This window comes from Tympanuchus pallidicinctus, unplaced genomic scaffold, assembly GCF_026119805.1.
Source record: "Tympanuchus pallidicinctus isolate F22 unplaced genomic scaffold, pur_lepc_1.0 scaffold7, whole genome shotgun sequence".
In the NCBI taxonomy this organism is placed as follows: domain Eukaryota; kingdom Metazoa; phylum Chordata; class Aves; order Galliformes; family Phasianidae; genus Tympanuchus; species Tympanuchus pallidicinctus.
The window spans coordinates 25685137-25697511 of NW_026294791.1; the positions used below are offsets into that span (position 1 = coordinate 25685137).

Sequence of the window (12375 nt, forward strand, 5' to 3'; positions counted from 1 at the left end):
CTGGGTAACATAACAGTCCACTGCAGACACTCATCCCTGTAGCTTCTGATTGCTCTGAGAAACAAGGAAGTGTTGCTTTGCTTTCTTTTAGCAAGAGGAAACATAATGCACACAGACATCAACGGCCAGGCTCAAAGAAAGACATTTTATCGCTCCTCTTTGGCTTCCACTGAAATTCATGGGGATTTGTGTGTCTCAGTGTCTTTGTGGAGTTAGTCCTGCCACTTGCCAGCCAGAAGGCTACTTATAATAATAGGGTGCAGAATTTTTGGCTCAAAACAAAACAAGACCCCTCAAAATTCCCAAGAAAGGAAACTTCAGTGGCAGCAACACAGAGTTAACTCATGGGAGTGACTGTAATGGCAGACGTCAGCTTGTAAAGGTGAGACTGCTGACCCAGATTGCAAAGAGAAGCAGCTTTGACTTCTCTGGCTCAGGATTGTCAGTCAGTTGACTGACTGAAATCAGTTTTGGTTATTGTTGGTGTTTTTTTTTTGTTTTGTTTTGTTTTGTTTAATCAACATTAGCAGTAAATACAAAGGCAAATGCCTGACTGTATTCTAGAGGTCAGCAACAGCGCTCCACAGCTGTCCTTGCACATCAGGATCCGTGGAGCATAATCAGAGCTGTGTTGCACTCCTTTTGGGAGACGCAGGATCTGGCCATCCATGGCACACATCAGATAGCTGACCAACACTGCCTACCTGCAGCTACCATTTTCTCCCAGACCAGTTTTACCAGTTATCATACTGGTTTGGAAGGCACACTTTGCTGCCTGTGCTGGGAGGAGTGCTGCAGAACTCAGCTCTATGGGCATTTCCCCATACCTGGTTATGGGATTACCAACCTTGGGGGAATGCCCTAGAGTTTCACCAGGTGCTTCAAAATCTCTTTAACCATAGAGAGCTGATGGCAGGCAATACAGTTAGTCAATGCAAAGCAGGCTATGTGATTCTGTAGGCTGTTTGAAAAGAAGCAACTGTTTTTTTTTTTTAACAATACAAGTAGTGAGGCAGCGGCATAGGCTGCCCAAAGAGCTGGTGGTTCCCTGCCGACACAGAGGTCAGGCTGGATGGGCTGTGAGCACTGACGGAGCTGTGGGTGTCCCTGCTCAGTGGGACCAGATGGCATTTAAGGTCCAAGTCAGACTGTTCCATGATCCTACACTCAGGAGCAGACAGTTGCTGTTTGATGAAGCCTCTGCCCTCAGCATGGTTCACAACACCCTAAGTCTAAGTCTAGGGAGGAACTGCCTTTGGGGGCAGGGGCTCCTCGCAGGGCAACCAGCACATCCCTGGGGGCTGCCGTGTGTACCGATGGCCAGGACGCAGAGCTCCGAGGCTGCCATCGCTAAGGACCGAAGGGAATGGCAGAAGAAGCCAAGAGACCCCTGTCAGACTGAGGCTGCGCTTCCTACGCGTGCTTACAGAGGGATTCCTGAGACTCTGCTCGAAATCCCGGCCCGTTCGGGAGCCTCTCAGCGCCCCGAGGACCCTCACAAAAACACCCCCTCGCACACCAGCCGCACAGCGGCCGCCACGGGCCACGCTCCGCCGCCCCGCCCTGAGAGGAGGAGCCCCGCCGCGGGCTGCGCATGCGCGGCGGCGGTGTCCGCCTGTCAATAAAGATTGAACAAGCGCCGGGCCGGGGGGTGCGCGGGCGGGCGCGTTTTGTTGGTTTTTTTTTTTCTTTTTTTTTTTTTTTTTTCTTCTTCCTCTTCGAACAAACTTTATTGTTCCGGCGGCGCCGCGCGCACGCGATGCGCTGAGGCCGCCGCGCTCGGCCCCCGCTCCGCCCGGCCTCGGCATGTCGGGCAGCCGCCCGCCGCCGCACCCCGCCGCGCCGCCCGCCGCCCCGGCCTCCTCCTCCTCTTCTTCTTCTTCCTCCTCCTCTGCGGCCATGGCGCCCGGTTCGTCCTCTTCGGGCGGCGCGGCGGCGCGGCCCGTGCTGGTGGCGGCCGCCGTGTCGGGCTCGGGCGCAGCGGCGGCGGCGGGCGCGGGGTTGGCCCGGCTGGCGGCGGCGGCGCGGCCCGGTGGCGGCGGCTCGTCTGGTGGCGGCGGGGCGGGAGGAGGGGGTAGGAAGAGGCCGCTGCTCACCCCGCTCTGCAACGGGCTGCTCAACTCCTACGAGGACAAGAGCAACGACTTTGTGTGGTGAGTGCGGGGATGGAGGGGGAGCGAGGCCTCTCGAGGCGGCCCTCGGCCCTTCCCGCGGTCTCCCCCGCTCTCACAGAGGGCTCCCGCCGTTCTGTTCCCACTGCTCAGCTGGAGGATCCCGCAGCCGGTCCCGTGGTTCGGTTGCTTACTTGTTTGGTTGCTGCGCGGGGGCTGTAAGGAGTTTCAGAAATCCCTCTGTTAGGGGCCTGGAACATCTCCCCTGGTGAGGGAAAGCTGAACTCGTGGCTGTTTATCCATGCGACTTGGACCGGCATCTTTTGGTGCTGCCCAGCAACAGAATGAGGGACGGTGGGCACGGGTTGCAAGATAGGGAGTTTCATACCAAAGTGAGGTAGAAGTTCTTTGGGGATCTGATCAATCTGTATAAATGTCTAAGACGTGGTATGCACCAGGCTCTCTTCAGTGCTGTGTCGTGACAGGACAAGGGGAAATGGCCACAAACTCGAGCATAGAAAGTTCCACACAAATGTGAATAAGAACTTCACAGTAAGGGCGACAGAGCACTGGAACGGGCTGCCCAGGAAGGTTGTGGAGTCTCCTGTGGAGACACGCATTCACTTGGGTCTTTAGTACCTGTGCAACCTGGTCTAGGGAGCCTACTTTGGCAGGGGGTTGGACTAGATGGTCTCTAGAGTTCCCTTCCAGCCCCTGAAGTCCTGTATTTCCTTACTATGCAGATGGCAGAGCAGTAGAACAGGCTGCTCAGAGTGATGGTGGAGTTCCCTTCTCTGAGAATATTTAAGGCCACTTGAGCACTGTGTTACCTATTGTAGGGAACTTGCTTTAGCAGAATTCCCTTCCAACCAACCCCTATGATTCTGTGTCCCCTTGGCCATCGCTTTTATTATTTTTGGGTCACTATAAATCCAACGAAACTGATGTGGGCCTTTCTCTGTTAGTTGGAGGTAAGTGTTTGTGTCAGTCCAGCACCTAACCCCAGATAAGTAGGGAACTTTTGCGATGATGAGAAACATTTTCTTTCTTAATCCTCTACATATGTTGTCCTTCTAATGTTCAGAACTTCTGCAGTGATGAGAAAAGCTTTCTTCATTGAACCTCCCCACATGTCATCCTTCTGATGTTCAGCCAGGGCTGCTGCTTGTAGCTGAAAATACCCATCCAGCAGATGTGGAAGAACAAGGCCCGGTGCTGTGTCTGCTGTGGGAGCTGGTGGTAATTCTCAGTTTAAAGACAGGTTGCGGGTTTCAAATCTTCAAACATTAGGAGGAGGTTTGGTGTTTATGGCTGGGTGGATGGATGTACTAAAATGTGAGAACAGAAAGGTAGGGTGAGTGCTCTCAGCTGATGTTGAGAAGAGACCAGAAACAAGCGTGAGCTGTAGGAAAGTCATCGGCTGGAAGTACAAGAGGAAAAGAAAGTGGACTGCAGCTGCCAAGGTGGCCCTGTCTGACTGCTGACTTACAGGGGAGGATTGGATGTTTGTGTCTGCAGGACATGTGTTGTAGCAAAGCCCCATGGACTTGATCTTAAACTGTCAGAGTAGATGGGAAGTATCCTTGTTACTTAAGTGAAGCTGCTGAGAAGTTGGAGGCAGGAAAAACAGCAACTACTTCTTGCTAGTAATGGAAGTAATTTTTGGTCATTACCTGTCGCTGTAGGTTTGCTTTGTAGTGGAATTGGGGTGAGCAGACAGCTGCTATTGGCTGGTGTGCTCTGTCTGAGCATGGGCCATGTGAAGTGGGTTTAAGGGTACTTGTTTGGGGAAATAGCTGCTTAGTTGCTTTGCTACTTTTTTTCTGGTTATGGTAAGTGATGTGATGATGAATGCCCTTGTATATTCGTTATGGTGTGGTCTACAGCCATCACTTCCCATCCCTGTCCAGTCAGTTTATGCTTTGTTGCGAGTCATAGGAATAAGGTTGCTGAAAGCAAGGGACATCAAATCCTTACCATTATGTTTGTAGGACAATTTGAGTGCTTTGAGTCCATTCAAAAAGCAGAGTTGCATGCTGCTATTTTTTTTTTTTCCCTGCAGGTAAGTGCTGCAAGGAGAGTAATTAATTGTTTTCTCCTCATTCAGGGATACTGCTGGCTGAGTAAGTGAGAAGGGAAAAAAAAAAAAAAGTCAGCTGAGCAGTAATCAAGGCAAAATACCTTTACTGCCCTTTTGTACTTTAAAGGAGAGCCACGCTGGGTCTACTTAACTATAGGTCAGAAGCTTTAAGAGCAAGTAATAATTATAGTAACTTACCTGGGTTCTTCACTGCCATGTATGCCAGTGGGCTGTAGCACCTGCTATTAACAATAGGTTTGAATTATAGCACTCATCTCTTTTCTTGAAGTAGCAGTACAGTTATGCAATACAGAAGTGAAAACTCAACTGGCAACTTTGAGTAACATCCAACAAGACAGGTGTCTGTGCAGGTTCGAAGAATTGGTTTAAACAAGCTTTGGCTATTTTAGTCTGAGAAGAGAGAGCTTCAATATGCAGCTTTTCCAAGGATGCTTTCAAGACTCTGCCAGATGCAGTGGTCGTTCAGTGATCTTCCTGCGTATGGATTGTGAGTTACTGTTAGATGCAGCCGGAGATTTGGCATCAGATCCTGCCTATACCAAACTGAAGCTGGAAGAAAGGCTTTCAGGTACACAACTCACCTGAACTTCTTTGTGAAAATCCTGTTGGTAGCCTAAGTGCACAGCCTCTCAGTCTTCCAAAAATGTGCTCTCAGAAATGTGAGGCTGAGGCTTTAATGCAAATGCTGGCATACGCTGCTAGTCTGGGTTGTGAAATCTTGAGCTCGGGGGTTTGCAAATAGGTACTGTTTGTAGTACTTTTCAGCTTCTGCCTGGAAATGTGTTACGCCAGACCAGGAAAGCACATATGTGTGACTTCCTAGACAACTTTATGGTGATAGGGGAAACTTTTTGTTCCTCTTGGTGTAGGATGTAGAATTTAAAGACAGACTTGGTATTGCTTGTGTAGCCGAGCCTCTTTCCAGTTGCCTCAGGAGTGTCTGAAAGGGAATTCTCTAATTGGAGGATTTCCTCCTCTGTAGCAGTGTAATTGCCTATGGTTTTCCCAGGCCTTACCTTAACCCTCCCAATTAATGGTTGACTAAAACTTTCTAAAACCAGTTGCCAGTTGTTTTGCTTCCCAAACCGGGGGGAGGCGGGTGGTCTGAACTGCAGGCTGACTTTTCAGTGGCTGCTTCATTTCAGTGCTTGTTTGAGCTCTGACATAAAATAAGAGCATATGGAAGAGAGTATATTGCATACAGAGGTACGCCCAGCTAACTTGGGTGTGGGAAGCTCTGCTTGCTACGTTTGAAGGTAGGCTTGTAGGTCTTTAAAACCAGTTCTTTCTTTATGTGTTTCCATGTTAATGATGACATGTGTAAGTATAGTTGTTTGTATTCTTGTGATCTGCTGTTTGAGCTTTGTATCAGGCAGATACTTGACGGCAGTGATCTTTATTGTTTACACAGAGCTTGACCGTTCAGAGCCTGTAGCCAGTGCTGCTCTCTTAGATCCCAGAAGAATGGAGTAGGAGGAAGAAACTTTAGCAGGTCTGCTTTGCTGCGGAACAGAAGGAAATATGGAATGTGCTTGAGTTTTATAATGACTGCTTCAACCAGATGCACAGATAAGCCTTTGTGGTTTAGAAAGTGTAGGGCAGGTAATTGTTTAGTCAATAGGTATCTGTATCTGGTAAAGAGCAGTGAAACTGGTGGCTTTCTGGAGTAATCTGCACCTTTTTTACATGACTCTGCTTCTTGAGTCCATCAAACAGCGAATGGGAGCTACCTCAAGTGTAGGGGCCTTAGTTTCACCATGCCGTGTGCTTCAGTGAGTGCTGCAAGCTGCAGTGAGACTCAAGTTCCTGTCTCATGCCTCTGCTCATTTCTTAACTTTCCCTCTGTTAGGCTAACATAAAACAACTGGTGCACAGCAACTTCTATGGGTTTACAGCTAGCTTGGCTTTGATAAGTATCAAAGACATCAATCTTGTTTCCCTTTGTAAGTCACTGAGTATCTGGGTTGAGAAATGGTTCTGAGTGGAAACTTCAGGCTCTGTTGAGAATGACACTGGAGCTGAGTGGCTATTTTTGCAGGCTCTATTTGCTTTTTCTCAGCTGTTTTAGCTCTGTCACTTCTCCAGTCAAACTGGTATGAAGAAGAATAAGTTGGGAAACAATGGTCTTGGATAGCTGTCATGTCAGGGGGGTGTATTCCTCCTTTAGCTCTAATTTCTGATGTCTTGCTGCAGACAGAAGAGCCTTGCAGCTTTGTTGTTTCCTGTACTTATTGCTAGGAGCGTACCAGAGAAAATGCATCTGATGCTGCACAAAACAGCAGTTTTTAGCCCTTGTCTCCAAATAATGCCATGTTATATGGCTTACCGGGGGGCAGCAAGGTAATGAAACTCTTCATCACCAGTGGGGAGAGACCAGCCTCAGAGACCTTCATCCTCTGTCTCTGTAACCACAGGTTTTTGACTTTCTTTGTATTCTGTTAGCTAGCCCCTAAGGGATGCTTGATTTTTTTTATTTTTATTTTTTCCTCTTGTTCATACATCCTTGTTGGCCAAGTTTGTTGAGAACTTATTCTGACTAAAAAGTGCCTTGAAACTAAGTTGCTCCTGTTTTAGAAACAAGTGACCTTAATGCCTTATGTGGTGCGGCTTGGGACGACTGATTCACAGTAAGGGATCTGCTGGGGCACCAGAGGAGCAGGTGCCAGTTAGTTACTTAAGTTGCATCTTTATTCTTGCAGTGATGCAAAGAATAATGTTCTACTTAGCTCACAGTTGTGTTCATGTAGCAGATTTTCTGGGGTTTTTAAGACAACCTAGTTTGTGTATCAGGTTGAACAAACTTAAAGGCATCCATCCTTCCCAATTTGGTCACTTTGAGGGGGATTTAGTTTGCAGTGGCCATGGCTTCCACTCTCTATGGGCTTAAAAGATATTTTAAAAGATGCTGCTCCTCCTTTTAAATGCTCAGTGGGTCCTAGATAAAAGTATCCTCTGAAAAGAGTGGTGGGATGTGGGGAATGACTGCTGTGATATCTTTTTCAGGCTCTAGGGGAGAAATTGTGGTGAAATAGAGCCTGCTTAGCTAGGCATTGCATGTTTAGTCCGACATCAAATGCTTTCATCTTAAATTCAGAAAAGAGTTGTGTAAACAGCAAAGGCTGTTAGCAGTTTTTTAACAGGTTATTCTATGAGAATGCATCTCCTAAGGGGAGGCTGCTTGTGAAGAAAGCAGCTGCTGGTTAACTTCTCTCCGAGTGCAGGTTTGTATGGGCTAGCAGGAATGTGAGGATAGCATTGGAATCTCTGGGCTTGAAAGCAAGATGTAGCTTGTGGCACATCCACTGCATGTGTTGCATAGAAAGTTATGATTCTGTTGTCCACAGCACCTTGCTAGATAGCTGATCAAATTCTGAAGGCATTATGTGACAGCGTGTCATGCTAACCATCACTAGCAGCAAATTATAGCAGGCACTGGGAGTCACGTGCAGCTCTTCTGCTTTTGTTTATCTTCCTTTTCCCTTCCAAATCCATTGCAGCCACTTGTCGAGGAGGCTGATACCCTGCATTGCCATCTCAGTAGATCCCTTTACCTCCTGCCTGCCCTGGGCTCTGTGAGCTGCGTGTCTTGCTCTGAGTGCTGTGCTTGTGTTGGTTGAGAAATAGTTCTGGAAAGAGCTGAAGCTTTGGTGTCTGGCTGCATTCTCCTGTTTTCCTAATTTGGGTTCCCACATCCTCTCTTCTGTTTTCTCCTGTGACTCTGAACACTGCTGGTCTGTTGGTTCCCACTTGTTGCAGTATGTAACTCCAGGTGTCCTTCTGCTCTGCCTGCTGTCTGGTGTGCCCTGCAGGGCACAGCCCTCACTGGCACCTGTGCCTCAAGTTTATTACAGCTGATTCTCATACCATCACTACTGAGTCATTTCTTTTAATTGTGCCTAGCTGTTGGCTGAAAAAAAAAAAACAGAATTAAAAACTGATCTTGGTGTCACCTAGACATAACTTATGTTAAAAATAGTCTAAGGTCAGCTTGAATTGGCCAGGAGGTTCTTTGCTTGTCATTGGCTCTATGGCTTTGAGTGGTTTACAACTTTTGAAAGCTTCAAGGGTGAACACGTACCTGGTTTCCAGTTGTAGCAAGCTGCAGTATTGCTCAGAGTTCAAAGAACTGTTGATTGCCCTTTTGATCTTTATACTGTCGAGTTGCTGTTGCGCTTTTTTTTCCTGTTCTTTTCTATTTTACAAACATAAAAGATTACACTTGTTTGCGTGGCTGCTTCAGATTAATAATACTTTAGAAAAACATAACTGGGTTGTTTTTTTTGTTTTTTTTTTCAGTCCCATCTGCTTTGATATGATTGAAGAAGCCTACATGACAAAATGTGGACACAGCTTCTGGTAAGATCTTTGTATTGCACAGATCATCCATCCTGTATGGTGCTTGAGACCTAACGTTGCTGTGGATCACTTTCCTTGTGAGTTGTTCCTTCTGTTTTCTGGCCTTACATTGAAGACATTGAAATCAAGTTTTAAGAGGTGGTTACCACCAGTTAGACTAAAAAATTCTCCTGAGTATTTATAATGAAGCTTAATGCTACCATACTTCTGTGTAAAGAAAAAAATGGTTGTAAACTGTTGGTAGCACTCCATGCCCAGGGTCAGAGCTGTTTCTGTTGGAAATGAAAAGGTTTTTTTCTATTGCCATCTAATGCAGTGGGTGTTGCTGTTATAAAGGTCATGAAAGCCAGTGTTGGTGTTGGCAGACCCTCTTTGCTTTTGGGCGAGACCTTACACAATTTGAAGAGGCCTTCACGTTATCTGTTGCAATTCTACTAAACCTAAGAGAGAGGGTATGCTTCAGGCTTGCTTCTTTATTCACTCCTTTATATTTTTCTCTTTGCAAAATGCTTACTAGGAAACTGTTACATCAGATTGGCTTGAGGTTCATGTATTTTTCAGTGTGTTATCCCAGGCTTTCACAAGCAGCAAATGTTTGAAGGACAAGAACCCTCCAGGTGCAGGTTTGGAGTTGCCTGCTTCCCTGGCTTCAGCTAAGGATTGGAATAAGTGTTGGCCCATGAGGTTTTAATGTCTGGTGTGTACTACACTCTTACAGTGCCTGTTAAATAAAAAAATAATCTCCTACTTTTTACTAGTAGTATTTTAGGAGCATAAAACAATCACCTTGAGAAGCAGATTCTGTTAGCTTTCAGGCTATGTTTTGTCCTGCATACAGGTGAGGTAGCACTTGACTCTGTGCTTTGTACATAATGCTTCATTACAGATCACTGGGATTCTTTTTAAGAAGTCCAAGATGAAAGGCATTAGAGTACAATTATTTAGGTACAAGAGAGCAATGATGCATCATTGGATGTTTCTTTCTTCAGTTAACTTGAAGCTTGGTAGGGAGTGAGGTTCTTTAGCTCTGTGCTGAAGTGCATCTTTTTAGTCCATTCCTCAAGTAGCTAACTAGTTTATCACAGCACCTTCAGAGTGCTTTATATTAAGAACAACCACTGGGAGGTGGGGGGAGAAATGTGAGACTCTTTTAGAGGTCTGTGCAGTATTATCTGAATGTGCAGTAGCTTTCAGTGTCACTTGCAAAATATTTGGCTGATGCAAAAAAGTTGCTTCTGCATAATGCAGTTCATCTGCCTGCTGTAGCTGTGGAAAAGGAGCATGAATTCAAGACAGAAGCATGACTGAAGTAGCCACGTTGTCACAATTCTTACTGAAATAAATGAGTGAAATACTTAAACACAATTTTGTAATCCTTGCCAACTCCAGTTTTTGCCGTAGCCTGCCCTTTGTCAATATTGGAATGCCTTGACTCCACTGTAGGTAGCATCTTGGCAATGCAGCTGTTAACTAGCCATCCAAAGGAAGTACACGTTATCCAAGGTTTATACGATTTCCTTTGTGCTTGTATACCTTTTTATTTTCTGTTTATTCTCTTCTATTTTCTTTTTTTTTTTTTTTTTTTAATAGCTACAAATGTATTCACCAGAGCTTGGAAGACAACAACAGATGTCCCAAATGTAATTATGTTGTGGACAACATAGATCATCTTTATCCCAACTTCTTAGGTGAGCTCTAGGTTTGTTTGTGTAAGTAACATCTTAGTTGTGATGGGAGATACGTACTTGTAAATTCATCCTATAAATAACCCACATGCAGAGATTGAAAATGAAGTCCAAGCATCAGCCCTTTGGTCAACTGTGTTTTAAAATAAATAAATACACGTGGCTGGTAGTATAAATTGTTAATACTCCACTGCCTCCAGCAGTTCTGTATGCTGAGTTACGGCAGCAAGACTGTGATTTGCTTTTTATAGCATGCAAACAGCAGCGAGATGATGATGTTTTATGGTGAGTAGAGATTTCAATCTCTATAATTACTTCTGATTTCTTGTGCTGTCATTTGTTTAATAACCAAGAACTTGCGCTGTTTCTGAAGTACAGATGCTGATGTGGGGAGGCTGAATGGTGCTACTTTGACTGCCACAGTGTGGCTCATGTGATGCATCTTTGCGTCTAAATTACATGCAGAAAATATTTGTATATGTACACAGTGCTACTTAATTGCTGCAGAAACAAAGAAGGGGAATAGTTAAATACTGTGTTACAAGGAGAAAAGATCCGAGTGAAACATGTTGGACTATGAAATATCGAAATAGAACCAATCTTGATTTCATAGCTGGGGTATTCATTTAGTAATAGCCTCTGAGCCACAGTAGCCAATGTGTTTGTGTAGCAAACAGATGTTTCAGAAACAAGCACCCTGACTTAGCCCCGAGCATGCTGTGCTGAAGGTGGTGCTAAGGCAAGTTGTGCAGGGTATGTTAGGCTGAAGCATTGTTTCTGTACACTTACAGTTAAGGGGTCTGCTTTGGGAGAAAAAGAAGTGTGTGTATGGGAGAGTGGTGAGCTTACTTCTGTCTCTTTACCATACTGGTGTGAAATAAAATATGTTAAGCAATGAACATAGTGATATGAAGGAGAAAGTTTTTGTTTGGCTGCACTTGTTCTTGGCCTGTAGTAAACCTGTTGATGTTTTGTCTCCTTCAGACTCTTCTGTGATGTGTTTTTCAGTTCCAAGACAGATACACTGGTGCTTAGAAAAATGAACTGGAGGAATTTTGTTAATGTGTAGGCATTATATTTGCTGATGACTTCTTATGTGTCTTTATACCCTTCGCAGAATATTGTCCAGATAGTAAATTGATTAGAGAAAAATGTCTGTAACTTCATATTGTTTTAGTTGTTAGTAAACTGTCTGTGTAATTGAAAATAAAAATTGGGATGGATTTTCTCATATTTTGAGTTCTTAAATCTCTCTTCTGATACCTCTTTTTTGTTTTTGTTCTTTTTTTTTTTCCCAGTTAATGAACTTATTCTTAAACAAAAACAGAGATCTGAGGAGAAACGATTCAAACTGGACCATTCAGTGAGTAGCACCGTATGTTCAACCTTTCTTACTTTATATTTATTTAAATATTCTGTACAACAATTGTCATTATGGGGCTTAATTTGTTAGAGAATATATCATCAAGCTGGTGTTTTAATATGCTCTGTGGGAGAATAACACCAATATCAGTGGCACTGTATGTCATGGAATGTACTGAATATAACCTGTGAAACTACCAGTGAAAGCACACTTATTTAAAGGTAACCATCTTTATTCAGTGCTGGAAATGGCTACTGCATTAAGACTAATAAGTAATAGAGGCTTGTCTGATCACGTGTGAGAGGTTAGGTTCTAAAAAGAAATTGAAGGAAGGATAATACTAACCACAAGAGGGAGAAAGATGTGTTTGGAGTACTGCTGTACTGGCTCTGATCCCAGATACAACTGCCTGGTTCTCTTGTAGGCTTTGTTCATGTTGTGGAATCAGAGTGCAATTTAGGCTGAGCTGTGTTCTCTAGAGGAAATCCCTCTGCTGTAGCAGTGGATGCTTTTGTACATTTCAGAGCAGTACATGATATTAATCAGAAAACTTGCATAATATTTGTCTTAGTTCTTCAGGTTTCCTTCCTTGGCTTCCGTAACTCGTAAATAAGGATGCAAAATAAATATGTTCAGTTAAAAAAAAAAAAAAAAAAGAAGAAATCTCTATTGAAGCCTTATTAATTTAGGGGTTACACTGTAGAAAACAATGCTTCCAGCACCAATGTGCTTCAGAAAAGAGTACGCTTTCAAGATTCA

General features: G+C 44.6%; 1 protein-coding gene across 5 annotated transcripts in view; it reads left to right on the forward strand.

Moving 5' to 3' along the window:
- The first annotated feature begins 1791 nt into the window (after positions 1–1791).
- Positions 1792–12375, forward strand: part of COP1 (COP1 E3 ubiquitin ligase) — a 128612-nt gene continuing 118028 nt past the window's right edge. For 3 of the 5 annotated variants that reach the window (XM_052666187.1, XM_052666188.1, XM_052666189.1), the window contains exons 1-4: positions 1792–2153; positions 8509–8568; positions 10159–10256; positions 11552–11616. In XM_052666187.1, coding sequence (XP_052522147.1) covers positions 1807–2153; positions 8509–8568; positions 10159–10256; positions 11552–11616 — 570 coding nt within the window. In that variant the 5' untranslated portion in view covers positions 1792–1806. Of the gene's footprint in view, positions 2154–8508; positions 8569–10158; positions 10257–11551; positions 11629–12375 lie in introns of all 5 variants that reach the window. The other 2 variants (XM_052666184.1, XM_052666186.1) reach the window with 1 other exon arrangement.